The sequence below is a fragment of the Amia ocellicauda genome, chromosome 7 (assembly GCF_036373705.1).
Source record: "Amia ocellicauda isolate fAmiCal2 chromosome 7, fAmiCal2.hap1, whole genome shotgun sequence".
NCBI lineage: Eukaryota > Metazoa > Chordata > Actinopteri > Amiiformes > Amiidae > Amia > Amia ocellicauda.
In genome coordinates, this window is record NC_089856.1 from 9,806,403 (window position 1) to 9,823,297 (window position 16,895).

The 16,895-nt window shown below is 46.1% G+C and overlaps 1 protein-coding gene across 1 annotated transcript in view; it reads left to right on the forward strand.

Annotated features, from left to right (window-relative positions):
• The window catches only part of itga5 (integrin, alpha 5 (fibronectin receptor, alpha polypeptide)), a 55,643-nt gene that overhangs the window by 33,376 nt on the left and 5,372 nt on the right, over nucleotides 1-16,895 (forward strand). The window contains exons 18-27 of the mRNA XM_066708282.1: nucleotides 374-511; nucleotides 3,944-4,011; nucleotides 7,046-7,196; nucleotides 7,561-7,653; nucleotides 8,081-8,160; nucleotides 8,367-8,447; nucleotides 8,804-8,909; nucleotides 9,271-9,429; nucleotides 13,260-13,367; nucleotides 15,253-15,366. Of these exons, the coding sequence (XP_066564379.1) occupies nucleotides 374-511; nucleotides 3,944-4,011; nucleotides 7,046-7,196; nucleotides 7,561-7,653; nucleotides 8,081-8,160; nucleotides 8,367-8,447; nucleotides 8,804-8,909; nucleotides 9,271-9,429; nucleotides 13,260-13,367; nucleotides 15,253-15,366 (1,098 nt within the window). The remainder of the gene's footprint in view (nucleotides 1-373; nucleotides 512-3,943; nucleotides 4,012-7,045; nucleotides 7,197-7,560; nucleotides 7,654-8,080; nucleotides 8,161-8,366; nucleotides 8,448-8,803; nucleotides 8,910-9,270; nucleotides 9,430-13,259; nucleotides 13,368-15,252; nucleotides 15,367-16,895) is intronic.

Genomic DNA, 16,895 nt, shown 5'->3' on the forward strand with positions numbered 1-16,895 from the left:
TTTAGTCTCCGACTTTCTGTCTCGGGGTAGGATTTGTTAATCTCGGTTCTGTCACTTGACTGCAACACGTATATATATCAGCGAGGTGAGGAAAGGAGCTGGAATTTTTGTTTTATACTCACGTTAACACCCAAAAACTGATTACTAACCTCTGTAGGGCAGCTCCAGTCATAGTCGACGCGTTGCGTCCGATTTGTTTGGCTGACATGAGAGAGGTGTAATACCGTGGAGGTTCAGCAAGGAATTGACCGTTTAGATTTCTCAGATTTTTACTTGTTCAGTCTCCCACAGATTTGTGAATGATCCCAATCCTTTTTTTATCCCACCCTTGATTTATCATTTTTTCTTTCCTTCTCTGCTCTTGATTTGTCAGGGGGAAAATGATTTCAGAGACAAGCTGTCAGCCATCTACATTGGCCTGAACTTCAGCCTGGACCCCCATGCCCCTGCAGACAAGCATGGCCTGAGGCCCATTGTCAACTACCAGACCACAGAGCTCATCGAGCAGAAGGTACTGCAACCACCATCTCTAGCATTACTTGTTTCTGTTAGTGTGGCCCCTTTGTGTGTTGACTCGCTTGATTGAAGGTGTGGATGAGAAGATTGGAGGGGAAGAGCAGAGGCTTTTTGTGTGATTGATGTTTGGAAGACAGGAGAGTGGGCAGGAGAGAAGCATTGTGGGGGTGTGGCAAACTGTAAAATGGGTGAAATGTACTCTGGGAGGAGTGTGGTCAACTGTAGCATGGCTCTCTGTGATGGGTGTGGCTAGATGTGGAATGGGTGTAGTGCACTTCATGAGGGGTTTGGGTGGTGGGGGGTGTGTCTCCAATCAGATGGAGGTGAGACGTGAGCGAAGAGGTCAGGTGTAGCATCAGGAGTGATTTCGTCAGGGACGTAGGAAAAGAGGTCTCACATTTGAACTTGAGGGCAGATCACAGATGTTCTAATGTGTTTGCTCACTACATGCAGTTCACTAATATTTTCAAAGACCAGTTGAAGCCGTTCTACATGTACGAGGTAATCTGTCAACATGTGGAGCTCCCTGGCTACATAACTTTGCACATCTGGACGTTTGGGAGAAACATTTCACTGCAGCTTTCCGTTTCTCTGTTTGCTTTCTTCAGCTCTTGAGTGGCAATGGATACTGTATTTGGCATCCAACTGTGCCACACAGAACTGGAAGAGAGAGAGAGTTTAGCAAGCTGGAAACCAAACCGTAGAACATGTGCACACCAGCCACTGTAGGAACGGTCCACATCAATGTCAGAAGGCTGTCTCTCCCTCTCCTGCGCTGTGCGTGTCGGCAGAGCTGCGAACGGCATTTTCTGCCTTGTCTGCTTGCTCTGCACACATTCTTCTGCAGTGTAATTTGCACCATATGTGTGGCGACAGCTTAACATAACAATGGTAATAGCACACGCTCATTCCATATTGGCACAGAGGCCTCTCGTCTTTGCAGATCGGTGCAACCCAAATCCTGCTTGTTTTCCAGCATTGGGGAGAAGGTGCGGCTTCACTTTCTATTTCCATCCACCCTCTCTTTCCTTCTCTCTCCCCTCTGTTGTGTTTGAAGCCAAAAGAGATGTAAGCGAGGAAACGGGGGGGCTTCAGAGAAACGAGCGCAATCGTGGCACGTCAGAGAGGCAGTTATTGGAATGGATATCTCCAGCGGCTAGAATCCAGCTGCCATAGGGTTGGGAGGGAGAGATGCGGAGAGAGCAGCCCGTGTCCCGAGTTAAGATCCAAACCAGACGAGGGTAGGGGCTTCTCTGCGCAGGAACAGGCAGAGTGTGGGTGTGGCAAGGCGGACGGAGCATCCTTTCTCCACTGATCGCTCTCCTAGACAATGGAGTGAAAGATAGTGCAAAATCGGTAGATTTTTTTTCATCAGATTTTATTAGTAGTAGCAATCGCAATCTTCTGGGTCCCAGGTACCAGGGCCAATCACCAGCCACTCTCTTTGAGATGAGACTGCAGGGTAAACGCACACAGGAAGACGCAGTCAGAGATGAAAGACGCAATGAACTGTAACCTAATTTGTAAACAGGCTGGTGAGATACTCCCAACACCCTTCTCCCCCCGGCTGAGTTGTTGCTTCCATGGCCTGCCTGCATCAATGTGCTCGATTCCCTCCTTTTCCCAAGCTGCCGTCCTGTGCCAGATTTGGTGGATCTTGATGAGTTTCGCTGATCTTTAATTACTAGGGACGCTGTGCTTTGATATGGCCAGGGCTGCTGCTGCCTCCTTATTGGTTAGATGTTGGTATCTTGCCCTATGGGGAGCACACCGGGAAGCAATTAACAGTGCAGGGTTTTGCTGCTAGTCTTTTGACAGAGAGCATCTCCCTTTTTCTCTCCCCTCCCTCTCTCTCCCAGATTTCTCTTAGCAGATCAGATTATTATTCTTGTTCTGTGGCACAGTGGGTGTTGCACACGAGGCAAGCCTGTGGGCAGCCGTCTCCCGCTCTGATGTGGTCGATATCAAGCGTGTCAGTGGCTTTTCCAATGCTACAGTGAAGCCATCGGGTTCTGGGTCAAATTTCAGTAGAGAAAAGAACAGGACTTTGAAAACTGTTGGGCAGTGCTGTTCAACCCAGGCCCTGGAGATACCCCACCACCACCCCAATTTAATTGGTTACAGCTACCCTTTAAAGGAATCTATCTGGTTGCTCCCAATTATCTTAAGATGTTCCTATCCGAGTCTAACAATGGCTATTCACTTTTGATCTACTGATAACTCTTAAAGATCCAGACAAAGTTTTTTGTCTTAAAGAAATGCACTGTTGCCAAATTATTTTAAATCCATTTTAGATAATTCACCAAAAATTTGAAGGTGAGAGATGTGATCATTGGGAGTCTTATTTTATGCTTCCCACGCACTCCCCTGCAAGAATGAGACGATGCAGTATGTTTTTAGATTTTTTTTTTTTTGGTAATCCTGGAGGGCAAGGTTTTAAATACAGTGCAATAAAATATAATTTTGAAGGATCACACTAGAGCAGCTTCCACTTAGCGGCCAAGTAAGTTGTTCCTCACCCCCACCCGTCTTTGTGTAAAGATGCCCGTCTCCTGTTTCCACCTTAAACCCTCTTTCAAATTATCCTCTTGACTAGGTTTCTGTCGTGATTGCTCTCTTTTAATGCCTTTCTAGATGTTTAATATTTGCTTTAACCCTCCATGATTTTCTCAAGTTCCAGACTAAAAGACATGGAGCTCCTTGTAATCTCATGAGCCAATCTTATCTTATGCCTTTTTGTGCCTTATATGCCCTCCTCTCTCTCCCCCCAGCTGTAGAATCTGATTGTGCCATTGTTCAGAGCGAGCTGATTGGGGTCGTTAGACTTTGTGCTGGAGATCAGAGGAAGCTCTCTGACTGGATACATCATTGACTCCATTGTGGAAAGCTTTTAACCAAATCTAGCCAACTAGACGGAGCACAAAGGATTAAAAAAAAAAAAAAAAAAAAAAACAGAAAAGAGGAGAGTCTTGTCTCATCCCAGTCAAATACAGAAGTGAGTTAGTAAAACCTATTTGAGCAATTTTCATGCCTTTCACACCTGCTGTGTGAGGGTTTCATATCAGTCAGACCTCCCACACTTTGTAAGAAGCGTTCCCAGATCACTGGAGACGGGCGTTTATACCAATACCAACCTTTAACCAAGACTGTAGGCTTCTAATTTCCAACTGTGAATGACTCCACAGGGGAAGGAAATGGCTGAACTTACAGTAAAATACAGAACTGAGTGGCTATGTAGAGGACTGCATCATTACTCCATGGCACCTGTGCAAAACCTCCCGTCCGATGCAGCATGACATTGCCAGTCAATTTGTTCCACAGAGGGCGATTTGTGGTTTCACAGCCTCAGTCTACACCCACCTCCTGTCCTCCTGTTAGTTTCTCACAAGTGTTTTTGTTTTCCCCCTCCTTCTGTGCTGGACTGCAGGCACATATTCAGCTGGACTGTGGAGAGGACAACATCTGTGTCCCAGACCTGAAGCTGGCTGTGCGTGGGTGAGTAAAGCTTCCATATAACCGTCTAGATCTCCCACCTGTCACCGCCTCTTTCTCCCAAGCCGCCTTCGGCAGTAAAAGGTGACCAAATTTAGCTTGGGACTTGGGGTCATGCCAATACTGATCACGCAGTTAAGCACATTGGTTCTTTGTGTACCCGCGTACCACTGAAAATTACCTTACATTTTTGGGAACCTGGAGGACTGGGTGCTTCTACCAATATTGCCTTTAACCCTGCCCCAATGAGAGGCTACACGTTCACATCCACGAACATCTGTACTGTACAGTGAAGGTGAACAGGCAACCAAAAAGCAGGAGTACAGAACAGTGCGGCAATCTTCAGCAGTGCTTTAATCATGCCGCCACAGAAAACGACCAGACGAAACGCACAAAGCCAAATCAAACTGTGCACACATAACAATAAGGGGAGCCAGCTGTTATATTTTGTTTGTTTCCATAAGGAGCTCATTCGAAGGTGGTTTAAAAACTGTATGCTGATGTGCTGAAACTATGCTGGGAGCCAGGGTTTTCAGGTATATCTGTTTAACAATTGCGGGTGGCCCTCCAGAAGGGAGTCCTGAGAAACCGGTGCTCTGCAGTTTTGCCGAGAACTGTGTCACAGTGGGAGCACTAAAAGCGAACAGGTTATGGGCGAGCCCGACTGAACAGCTGTGTCGAGGAGAAGCTTAGAGGAGGCCTCTGGAACAGTTGCGGCCAGAGACCTCAAGAGTGGAGGCTGCACTAAAGTCTGTATCTGAAGTGAAGCACTCGTAGGTTGAGGGAAAGTCTCCATAGAGCAGCAGGTGTATTGTAGGTTAGCGTCATGATCTCTTAACACGTTGGAAATGTGTGCTGCAATCAACAACAGGTGCAGAAAACGGGGAAAATGTACTGAAACATGAAAGTGATTTGATTGATGTGCAAAAAAAAAGATGCTAAGTGTGCCAGAATTTTTGAAGCCCTTTTGAAGCCGCTACAAGATTCCCTGGCACTTTGATTAAAGAGATGTGGTCGCGCTCTTCAAAACCAACAGCTCGGCCTTTTATTTATTTATTTAATTATATTTTGATTGCCTTTGGCTTTAACTGCTTTTTCCACACCTATAAATGTATATATAGAGCGAGTTTTTTGTTGTGTGTGTGGAAACAAGATCAGTTGCAGAGTACACGTCTCACAGATCATTCCCTTCTACCTGTCGGAATATGCTTTTTTTTAACGCATTCAAAATAAATATTTAGCAACTCCAAAAACCAACCAAGTCTGTTGCCTTTGGTTTTGAAGTCCTATGACCAGTTGCCTAAAACCTGTCAAAGCCACTCTGCTAATTAAGTAGAAAAGTTGCTATATTTCAGACTTCATTCAACGTGGAAGCAGTTTTATGCAGATGGACATTGAGTCTCCCACAGAAGTAATAATGAAGTCTCACTGCTCTGGTACTTAATTAACCTCCACTCCCAAATGCACACTAATCCAGATTCCTTTGTTCCTTATTATTTGTCTACAGCAGGGATGTCAGACTCCAGTCATGGGGGCCACAGTGTCTGCTGGTTTTTGTTCTAACCGGAGTTCCCAATTACTTTACATTACATTACAATTACATTATTTACTCGGGTAGGCTTATCTAAAACCTGCATATTGTATTTTTATAGCCGATACCTTACAATTTGATTTACTTAAAACACTGAACCCACAGATCATTTCAGAGTCTGGATAGAAATGTTAAATTCATCCAGTTAATTGTTTTAATTGGACCAATTAAGGAGCAAAAGCAGGGCTCAGCAGACACCATGGCCAAGGCAAGTGTGAATGAATGAATATATGCTGTAGCATTGTATCACTGGCTTCTGCCTGGCTATTATATTCATTTTTGGCTTGTGGACCAAACAATACATGGAAATAAATGCTTGCCGCTCCCACTCCTCTGCTCCCTGACTCGACAACCTAAAGCTCCTCTTGTTCTCGTTCGAGCGCTTCCACGGCCCATTTGAAATTGATCCCGTCTCTCCCGTTTTCTAAATTGCCCGGGCCGGCTCCGGCAGGAGACGTGCGGTGTTTGAAATATTGATTGTCCCGTTTCCTCTGCACAACTGTACCAGGGCCGGGAAGTAATTGGAATCAGCTGCCCCTTTCTCATATGGAATCTCTTACTGTGTTTGGTGCTGTGGAGGGAGGAGGGAGGAGGGAGGAGGGGAAGAGCGAGCGAGAGCTGTTCTACATTCGCATTCCCTGCTTTTTCCCATGTAGCACTTTTAATACGACATAATGGATAAAGTAGAAGAGGGGGGCGGGAAGGTTTCCTTAGACAAATCTTTCCAATGTGCTTTTTTGGGCGGCTCTCAACTCTGCAATCTGTCGGCGGTGAAAAGGAGAGTGGCTCTCAAAGCAGGCAGTGGCCGGAGACTGAAAGGGAACTCTAAGTACAGAGGGGCAATTCCCTTGTGACTGTTATACTGGGTTGAAGTCTCTGGGGTGACCCTTTGGATTCTTCACCCTCCTACCTACTAAATCAAACAAAAACCAGAGCAGTAAAAAGCACTAGGGGTCTCGGACTTTGGGTGATGTAACGTCAGTCACAATTTGTGTTATACCCAGTATAACTCCGATGTTGATTTCCAGTTTCATTCTGAATGTTACAATTTCAACAAAGGGCAACTGCAGTGGGTGGTGCATGGGGACTGTTTATTGTTTGTTAGTTGTTTTCTTGTTCCAAGAGTTGTAATTGTAGCGTATAAAATCCTGGGGCCAACTTCAGGTTCTCTAGCGGGGCCTGGGGAAGGGTGGGGGGGAGGGGGTTGTTATCGTGAAGAAGCTATCAACAAGTTAACCGCATCAACGCACACCATCCACCAATTTCCCTCCGAGTTATCGCTGAAACTTTCAGCTGGAGTCTCTGAGCTTCAAAACCACCACTGGGTCTAATTGGAAAGGCCTGCTTGGCTCCAGTACTGAACACGAGCTCTGCGGCTGAACTCGGGCCCACGGTACGAGGGCCAGGGTATGTGCCTCGACTTCACTCTCGCTTTCCCCTCCACAGCGACAAGTCGGACGTCTTCCTGGGCGATGACAACGCGCTCACCTTGACCTTCAACGCACGCAATGAGGGGGAGGGCGGCGCTTACGAGGCTGAGCTCTACGCCTTCCTACCCCCGGAGGCGGACTACAGCGGGATCGTGCGCAACAACGAGGTGAGGGCCGTTAGCATAGATTAACGGTAAATGCACGAGGTGCCCCCAAAAAGCTGACCGATGCACCCCATAGATTTGTTGTGTAAATGTATGTTCCCCTTGGCTGGAGGATAAGAAAGGTGGTGCCACTGTGAAGTAGCAATCAATTTGTTTAGTATAGCTCCCTTTGCATGGTAGCCACAGAGCACTCAGTAGCTTCTCAACCCCCAGCTACTATCAGAGGATGATTACAGTGATTCTATTAATCTAAGGTGGTGGTTCTCAAGCCTGGGCCCACTGGACCACTGTCTGCTGGTTTGTCATTCCAGCCCCGTTGTCAGACTTCATTGTACATATATTTCTATTTGTGATGCTTGCCTTGCAGAGCCTGTCTCAGCTGACCTGCAGCTACGTGGTAGAGAACCAGACCCGGGTAGTGGTCTGTGACCTGGGGAATCCCATGAAGTCCGGGACCAATGTAAGAACTCGACTTCTTCTCCGTTTCTTCTTAACGCAGGCTTTTGTCGAACCACGTCCGTTTGTTCCAAAACACCCTGCATGTATAAAAGATCTCTGCTTTGGAAAATGTAGCGTTGTCATTAGTGCTTTAGGAATACAAATCTGGATTTTGTTTTTGTTCTTGAACCCCAAAATGCATCAAATGGGGTGCACGTACAGCAGAAGGGTCTCGTATAGGCACATAAAGGCACCTATTGTAGGTCAGGCCAGGGGTAGGGGCAGCTGCAGTGCAGGCAAGGCTCTGCAGGGAGGACAAGGCAAATAAACCTGAGCAGGCTGCCCCTGCCATCCGTTTCACTTCAGCACCGATTCATAATTTACTAGGGGACCTCATTAGCACGTCTGTGCCCCGCCCCTCCACTCTGACACACTCCCTCTCTCCTCAGCTCTGGGGTGGTCTGCGCTTCACCGTGCCCCATCTGAAAGACAATCGCCAGTCTGTGCAGTTCGACTTCCAGATCCGGAGGTACGTCCCCTACTGTACCTGACTTTTTTTTTGTTGTTGTTGCCTGCATCTCTTGCACAGCATTAACCATAAATAGTATATAAAACTAAAATTAAAGGTTACTTTTGATCATATGTGTCAATCTTGAAATGGCAACCAAACTACAACCTCACACATTGCCTGAATCAAATGTGTTTAGTAGGTAAATTGTTTTCTCTTGTCCACAGTAAAAATGAGAATAACTCTCGCAGTGAGGTTATGGCCTACAAGCTGGATGTGGCGGTGCGGGCGGACGTCATCTTACAGGGGTGAGGACCCAGCAATCGATGGCAAAACGGAAGCACAAGGATTTCTTATCTTGTTCTAATGCCTACAAATCACATGTTCACAAAATTAATCACAGTGCAGCTCTTGTCACCCTGTGTAATGAGGAATCTGCAGATTGCCATGAACTGCCCCTAATCCAAGATAACCCTGGTGACTTTCCCTGGGATGTGTGCACTTATAACATGGTTTTATTAAGGGTGTTCCCTTGTTTTTCAGTAATTTCCAATGGTGTTGATATGTACTGTGCTGGTCTGTGTTAGTCTGTTACTCCACCTTATGGAGTTCCCATTGGAACCCATTGGATACGTATGCTAATGGCTAATTTCACCGTTCACAGAGTATCTCACCCAGACAAGATCCTGTTTCCTCTGGCCAACTGGAAGTCGACTAAGCAGCCAGTGACTGAGCAGGATGTGGGGCCTGAAGTCAAACACGTGTACGAGGTGAGACACTCAAATTTCCCAGGCGCACACTGACACTGGTAGGGACCACTCTTGGGCAGTGGGGCCTGGGGCTTCCTTTTATACCCCACAACATGCCCATTCGCATGTCATGCCTAAGGTGAAATGTCATGGCAAACAAACATTCTGCATGGCATTCATTCCTCAGTTATTGTGGAGATCTAGGTCTGTTGAACAGTGGTTCAACCAAAATGGGGGGAGGGGATTCCAGTTGATTGAACGAAGTTAAGACCAGAGAATGTCTAAACATTAGACTGCCACAAAAAAAATGATTTTATAATTACAACTCTATACCCCTTACTATAACTGTTTAGTTAGAAAGACCTCTTCCTCTCTCTCACAGCTACTGAATTATGGCCCCAGTTTGATTAGCCACACCCTCCTGGAGCTGCACTGTCCAATGAAAATCCAGAACCATCAGCTGATGTACCCAGTGGAGGTTGTGACCCAGGGCCCCTTGAACTGCACGACCAACACCACCATCAACACTCTGCAGCTCAAGGTAGGCAGCAACACGTGACCTAGGGCCTGAATTCTCCGTAATATGACGCCAGCCACTAGCAAAGGTACAATTGTAGAGTCGGAAGTCTATAAATTGTCTCCACACCAAGCTGACAAAAACAAAGCGGCCCAGAATCTGTTTTGTATAGTTGAGTATCTAGACTGGTATGTTTTCATGGCTGAGAGTGTATACATCGCTAAAGAACGGCAAAGTGGCTGTCATTTTTTTTTACTGCACTCTTAATTTGAACAATACACAGCTACACTTCAAATACACTTAACTTTTCTTATAACCTAGGAGATGTGCATATGAAAAATGCATTTCACGGCCCAATATTTTGCTGAACTTTTCAATATTCATGAGAAAAATGCCTTGCAGGTGAAAAGCTCTTGTTTTCAAGTATGTACCACATCTCGGCTGGGTGTTTTCTGTGTTGGGGAACAGTGTTTCCAGGGTAGCAAACATACCACTTAAAAAGGAAATAATGTAGAAAATATTCCAGTACAGAGTATACATTTTGCAATTTTTACAACTACCTGTATGCTTCTGCTTGCTTTATACTTGTTAGTGATTTCTCCTACGCCTACCCTTCCTTTAGTACATACCTAGGACTTAACGGTATTATATCTGCACTTGTTACCTCATTGAACTATAATGTGTACTTACTACTTTAGTGCTTAAATTGCTTGTGTAAACTAAGTCGCTCTGGATAAGGGCGCCTGCTAAGAAATAAATAATAATTACAGTCTTCTGTAAGTATTAAAGATAAAGGCATACACAGACCTGTTAAAAGCTTCTGTATAAACTTCTCAATTAAGTTTTCTTGTCATATATGTTTAATTTTGATCATCTGGGAGGCTCCAGTAGTTATTGATACAAATTTCATAAACGTATATAGTGTAGTCACTGCGGAAGAACAATTCCATGCACAAATAGCCGCACGTGTCTGCATGCACATCCTTGACAGCATGTTTTTCACAGTTTACACATGTTGCGGACGAATCTCTCCCATGTAGGTGCCGTATGGAATGTGATTTCTGCATGAAAAACCTTCTCTTCCAAAATAACTGGTCATGCAACCAGGAAGGCGTCCATGTGGGATTTCCAAATTAACTTTGTTTCCCGGTGTAACTCCATTACTATAGCAAGACGGGCAACCCAATACAGTCTGTAATATAGTGAGGTAGTTTCTCTTCAGGGAATCTGTGAAGTACCAAAGTAAAATGAACCAAAACATGAACCCCCATGTGATTTCACTTTTCTTAAATCGATGATCACTTGTGACATACCAGTTTGTGAACAGAGCACATGCATATCAAATACAGCCCATGTCAGAATACACCACTCGGCTCCCCTGTAGACGCACGTGGTCTGTGACCTGCTGCAGGGAAAAAAAAACATACTGAGTACAGTTTGCCAGAGCTCCCCTTTCTATCTCCCTGGGGATGGGATGGACCGATTCTCGTGCAATGTTTGAAGTCCTGTCTTGGGTTGTGTGTGTGTGTGTGTGTGTGTGTGTGTGTGTGTGTGTGTTGACAGAGGTTATTGATTCTAAATGCTACCAGATGTGACCCAATGTGGCTGCCATTTACAGAGGTTTCACTTTTCCTTCAGGGGATGGGAAGAGGGTGGTGATGTAGGCGTGGGGGGCGGGGCACTGGGGGTCATGACCAGCGCGGCAATCGGAGGCTGTGTGGTAGTTTCGAAGTGCACCATCTTTACCTTTTTATCAGTGTCATACTGTAAAAGGCTGCAGCACGGTGGGGTTTCTCTCTTGCTCTCTCGCGTTCTCTACCCTCCAAAGGCTTCACCACAAGAGCCTGCCATTAATTGTGGGAAGAGTTTCACTGCGTTTTGCTTTCTGACTTCAAAAAGAGCTTCTCATTTTGCTGCCAACGTTCACACAAAGAGTTCATAGATCACCCGCCTTAATGAGATCACAGCCCATCCCCAGCTAGCATAATCACTGCCACTCATCCATGCTATAACACACACACCCCCCCCCCCCCCCCCCCCCGTCCTCGATTACTGTATTGTATTAATTATTGTGCTGGCTGGATCTGTTTAGCTCAACGAGTTCCCATTTCCTTTTATAGGCATCACATTATCGCAATTGAAGCCAGTTTCCAATCTTATTAGCCACGTAGAAAGTGATCCTTTTGAGTAAACCTTTCTATACCAATCTTGGATAACTAGACAAGGTTTGAAATGCATACATAAATAACCAGCACACCTGTACTAATACTGTGAAATGTATTGCATTCCATATTACTTGCTCTCTGAGAAGTAGTTTTGAAACTGACGGCGATATTTGCAAACTGACAAAACCAGATCTTATCGACCATGTCTGGTAGAAACTGGCTCGGTCCCCTGGTCTGTCGTGGAAAAGGGCAAGAAGATATTAAACAGCCAAGTACCAGTGAGCCAACTGCCGGGGATCGCCAACACCACTGGGCACACGGAGGAAGCTATGTGATCCCAGCATTCCCTGTTGCATCTCTGTGTGCAAATGGGGCCCCATCTCTCACTGCTCTGCTCTGCTTCGCTCTGCCCCCAGGGAGCTCCCTTGCACACAGCCAGCCAGCCCTTTTTCGTTTGGCCCACAGCCTCCCAGATGTTCCAGATGTTTGCTCGGTCACACCCATCCCCTAGTCCCCTATAGTCCCTCTCTCCCATTCTGCCAAGCCTAACCCTAAGGGACACTTGTCACCATCCCTTTGCAAGCAGCTAGAAAATCACTTCTTCTTCCTAGGGGACTTGCAAGAAAATAAAAAATCCATCTGGGCTCTAAGCAATTACAGTTCTTTGGGAAAACTTTGTGTTGACCAGAGAGGCACAACCGTAATTGCAGGGGAAGAAGAGATACATTTACACAAATTTGGATGAAATATGCTCCATAAATTCCTTGTAAAAAGTGGGTGCTACAGAATAGTAATAAAATCTATGGGTTTTATAAAATGTCTCTGTATGTTTATCTATATCTTAAAACATTATATAAGATTTTGGAATTGATTTTTCATTTTCTCTTCACTTCAATTAATTTATCCCCAGCGATTTCTAATACAAGTTTCAATACAGTGTGAAGCAGCACACCTTTTAAAAGGACTTTTAAAGTTGAATGCTGGAACAAAAACAACCATATTCCCAGCACTGGAGTTGCAAAACATTTGTATTCAGCGTGTGTGTGTCTGTGCACGTTTTAAATTGATTTCACAATAAAAACATTGCGGGTAGGTGGCAAAGAACACATTCCTGAGGTATGAAGCCCCCGTTTCCACCAGGAACGCTGTTTTTCTACAGGAAGCTCTGGGAACAATGAGTTTGTGTCGCTTTGTCGTGCCGAGACCCTGGATTCGAAATGCCTCACCACAGCCCATTTTAAAAAACACTCGCCACACTCAAAACAAGTATCTGACTACAAGGGGTTTGTACATTCTTGAAAGCCCTAGAGACATGGTGAGCCCTGTCACAATGGCCTGTACAGGAATGTATGCCTTCGACTACAACGCAAATCCGGATGTTGTTGAATTTCTATTCCTTTCCCGATCCTGCGGTTGGTGGATTGTCCCCCTTTTGTTTGGTACTTCTTTAGCATTACATTTTTGATTTTTGTATTTCATATCCAAGACCGACCAGAGGACAATACTAAAAACAAAACTATGTACATTTTAAAAATCTTTTAGTTCTTATGTGGATTTGCTTCTGTATATTCGAATCATATCTTCTGTATATTTTGACTTTTTCTGTACAAAGCACATATGCAAACGTCTTGTGAAACACCGGTCAGGAATACTAGACTATAACAAACTGTTCTTTCTGTGCTTCTGTAGCTGCAGCAGTCGCCCACAGAGCAGCCTCACGCCCAGACCCCACACCTGGACCACCACATGCAGAAGAGGGACACTTCCCGAGACCCCCTGTCTGAGCTGAGCACCCTGGTGAGCGATCTCCCTATTTGTGCGTGTGTGTATGTGGAAATTCCCTTGTGACGGACGTAACATCACCTACTCGAGGGGCTGAAACGTCGATCAGGTATGACGCCTCGTATTTAGGGTGAAGACCAAGCATGGGATGCCAGTCATTCTGAGCTGTGTGGGAATGTGGCGTCAGTCACGGTGGAATCCCTGCGTTGCAAACGGCCTTGTCCTCTCGCGTTATGCGGGTCTCGACTTGAAAACGTCCTGATGGGCCGTTCAATGGGAAGATTTGGGAAAGATTTGGTCCCGAGCCCTGATGTTTGCTACCTAGCTCCACTAATACAGGTATTCCAAGTAAATTTGAGAGGAATCGGAATACCACAGGTGTGTTGGTTCAGGGGAATGTGTGAAGGAGAGGGGTGTCCTGTCATCAGGCACAGCTCCTGATGGCTTTATTACACAGCTTTGATGTCGCTCACTGGAATGGGCCATTCAGTGCCTGGCCAATCTGTGATTCCACCCCCCACTCCATTGTAATTAGTGTGAGTGGACTCGGACAGGAGCCCCATTGATGCGCCTGCGAGTGCGACTCGGACAGGGGCAGGTGTCTTAATCACTCCACCTGTCGCTGAAAAGAGCCTTTGTCTTTCAATGCTGCTCATTTATCTGCCCCCCCTCCCCCCCCCCATCAATTTAATGGATGGTGCTCTGACTTCTTCGGTTGAGCATGAAGGCTATGCATACCACCACGCTCCAGATTGGGCCTGTTATACGCCACTAAACTCGAATTTCATCTGAGCTGTACCTGGACTGACAGCGCTTCAGTTACTCCTTGGCCCAAGCTACCCCCGGTTTCCTGCCTTTACAGACGTTTGCAAATGTATTCTTTCATCTGGTTTACAAGCTATGGGGAAAGCAGGGGGGAGTGCCGGGGGCCCTTTCTGATCACTGATCTCGCCACGCTCCACCGCATATCAAGATGGCAATTTTAAAAGCTTTCGAATGCGGAAGGCTGAGGAATGTCCTGGGCAGTGCTGACCGAAAACAAAGAAAGGGTTTCTCTCATCCACTGCTCTGGCCTTATAAGACCAAAAAGTTTCCAACGCAAGAAGCTTCACCCCCACTGACACCTCCTCCACCCTCTCCTGCATCCTTTAATACATCCAGCCCGCTGTCAGCACCCTCCTTGATTTGAAGCCTCCAGGGAGTGCTGGCTGAGCAGACTGCCCTGGAGCACGGCTGGCGCTGGACCATGACAAACCCAGGCCCAGGCTGCGAACTGTGCTGTAGGCCTTAACGTCTTCCCCAACCCCAATGACGGCCGGTCTTCGTCACGGAGACGGCCCACTGCTGGTAGCAAGCTGGGATGGTGGCCCTACTCTTACCTTATATAGCCTCGCCTGTCACTGTGTCTATGGCCTTCGTCTGACTTCGCCAGGGTTTCCTCTGCTTCTCCATTAACCATAATAACCACACCAGCCAGCTGCTCTGCTTTGAAGGATCACTTCACAAATATGTGAACCCACCCACCCACCCCCCCACACTTTTCATTAACATAAAAGTAAATGGCAAACAGGATTCCTCAGATGTAATCTCCTTTATTAAATAGGCTAGTAAAGCGATTACACTTAGCTTGAGTTTTTATAGTGGTTTGGGTGGGGGGAGAGCAATTCGTTGGGTCAGAAAGCACAACAGGGCAAAATGCCGTGTGAACCAGAGAACCAGTTCCCTGGCAGTTCAGAGGATGAGTGTATGAGGTCTTAGTTTTTACTGGTACCAAACTTGATTACCAATTGGCAGGGTCAAAGTTGTGGCATGTCATTGAAAAAAATTAAAAGGACTGTCCGTTGACTGTCTGTATGTAAGCTCTGTCTGTCATTCCTCTAACTGTCCATGTGTCCTGCAGAGCTGCGGGCAGGTGGAGTGCTGGAAGCTGCGCTGTGAGGTGGGGCTGCTGGAGAGAGGCACTAGCGCCATCCTGGAAGTGCGCTCCCGAGTGTGGGCAGACACCTTCATACAGGTGAGGGCATCGGGGGGGGCACACCACATAGAAGGCAGCAGTCTGGCTCTGGGGCAGGAGGGGGTGGGGGGTTATTTCCTTAAATCCAGTCCTTGAGAATCCGAATGCTCGTCTTCCATTCCACCTCCGCTCATCTCGGTATCCAACCGCAGTGACGGCAGGTGTGAGGGTGAAGTGCACTTGCTGTGTTCAGACACTTTTCACAGCTCTGCCAATGCTGTCCAATCAAACACCTCCGTTCCTGATCTTCACTGCAGTTCTGTGGATTGGCAGTGAACACTTTGTCCTAATACGTAGCTACAGTCTTCTAAAATAGTGGTTCTGAGACTGTAGGGGTTAAAAATGAATAATACAATAATTTAAAATACAAGCAACTGAAATGGTTAGATGAAAATAAATCACCCTTTAATACCCATCAGACAGTTTCTAACTTAGACTTTAATAGTGTGCTGCCCTCACTGATCGTACTGTATGACCGAGACACAGATTAATTAATGTCTTGTTGGTGGTGGGGGTGGGGGAGAATTCACAACTGCAAACTGCCCATTACATTTCTCAGCTGTCTTTCTACCACCATTCGAAAACAGTGATAGATTGAAGAACATGCAAGATATCAGCAGAATTTTAAATTCCTTCTGTGTTTTTTGGAACATTATTGTAATAATCCGATGTACAGGCATGTGTAGAAGCGTGCATACAAGGACAGATATAACCCAGGAGATTGCAAGAGGTAATTTGTATTACTTGGACAACTGAGCACGAGCAATACAATGCCTTCCTTCAATTTCCATTGCTATAAAGTGCTAGCAATGTGGAAGTACTGGGGGGGTAAGTCCTGACTGTTTTGGCCTGCACTTTTGCTGTCACACAAAGCGGGACCTGCTCTGTATTCATTGGCCAGCGGTTTTGCAGTGTAACACAGCGAGTTTCACATGCTGAGCGCTGCGCACAGACATCCAAGGTGCTGTGTGTTTGTGTGTGTGTGTGTGTGTGTGTGCATTGAAAATCCATTAGCTCTGCGGGTTGGACTCCTCATAGGAATGGAATGTCTAACTGGCTGTTCTGGAGCAGACGCCAGGCACACGGCCGTTTCCTGTCCTCCTGGCGCCCTCTATAGATCACTCCCCGCCATTACTAGCAGCTTGGTTTGACGCAAGATAGTTTTCCCCACTACGTGACGGGATCTTTCCTAGTCCCTGCATAGTTCAAATGATCACATCTGCGCTGAAGCAATGGAAGCAGACGGTACGACACCCCCACCTACTGGGCAATTCCATCAAATCGCATAGTTGCCTGTTCAGTGCTGAGAGCTGTACACTCCCTATCGTAAATCACTATAAAAATGGGTATCTTCCACTAGTTTTTAATTTTCAGTTATTTTAAGACGGTGCTATATTAAGATGTTGTTTTCAGTGTTGGGAGACTGTGGCAAATGTGAGAATTAGTGTGTGTAACCAACAAGGTTTTTGCAAATGTGTGCGTGTTTTTGTTTTTTATGAGGATGTTAGGGTGTGTTAAGGAATTCATGT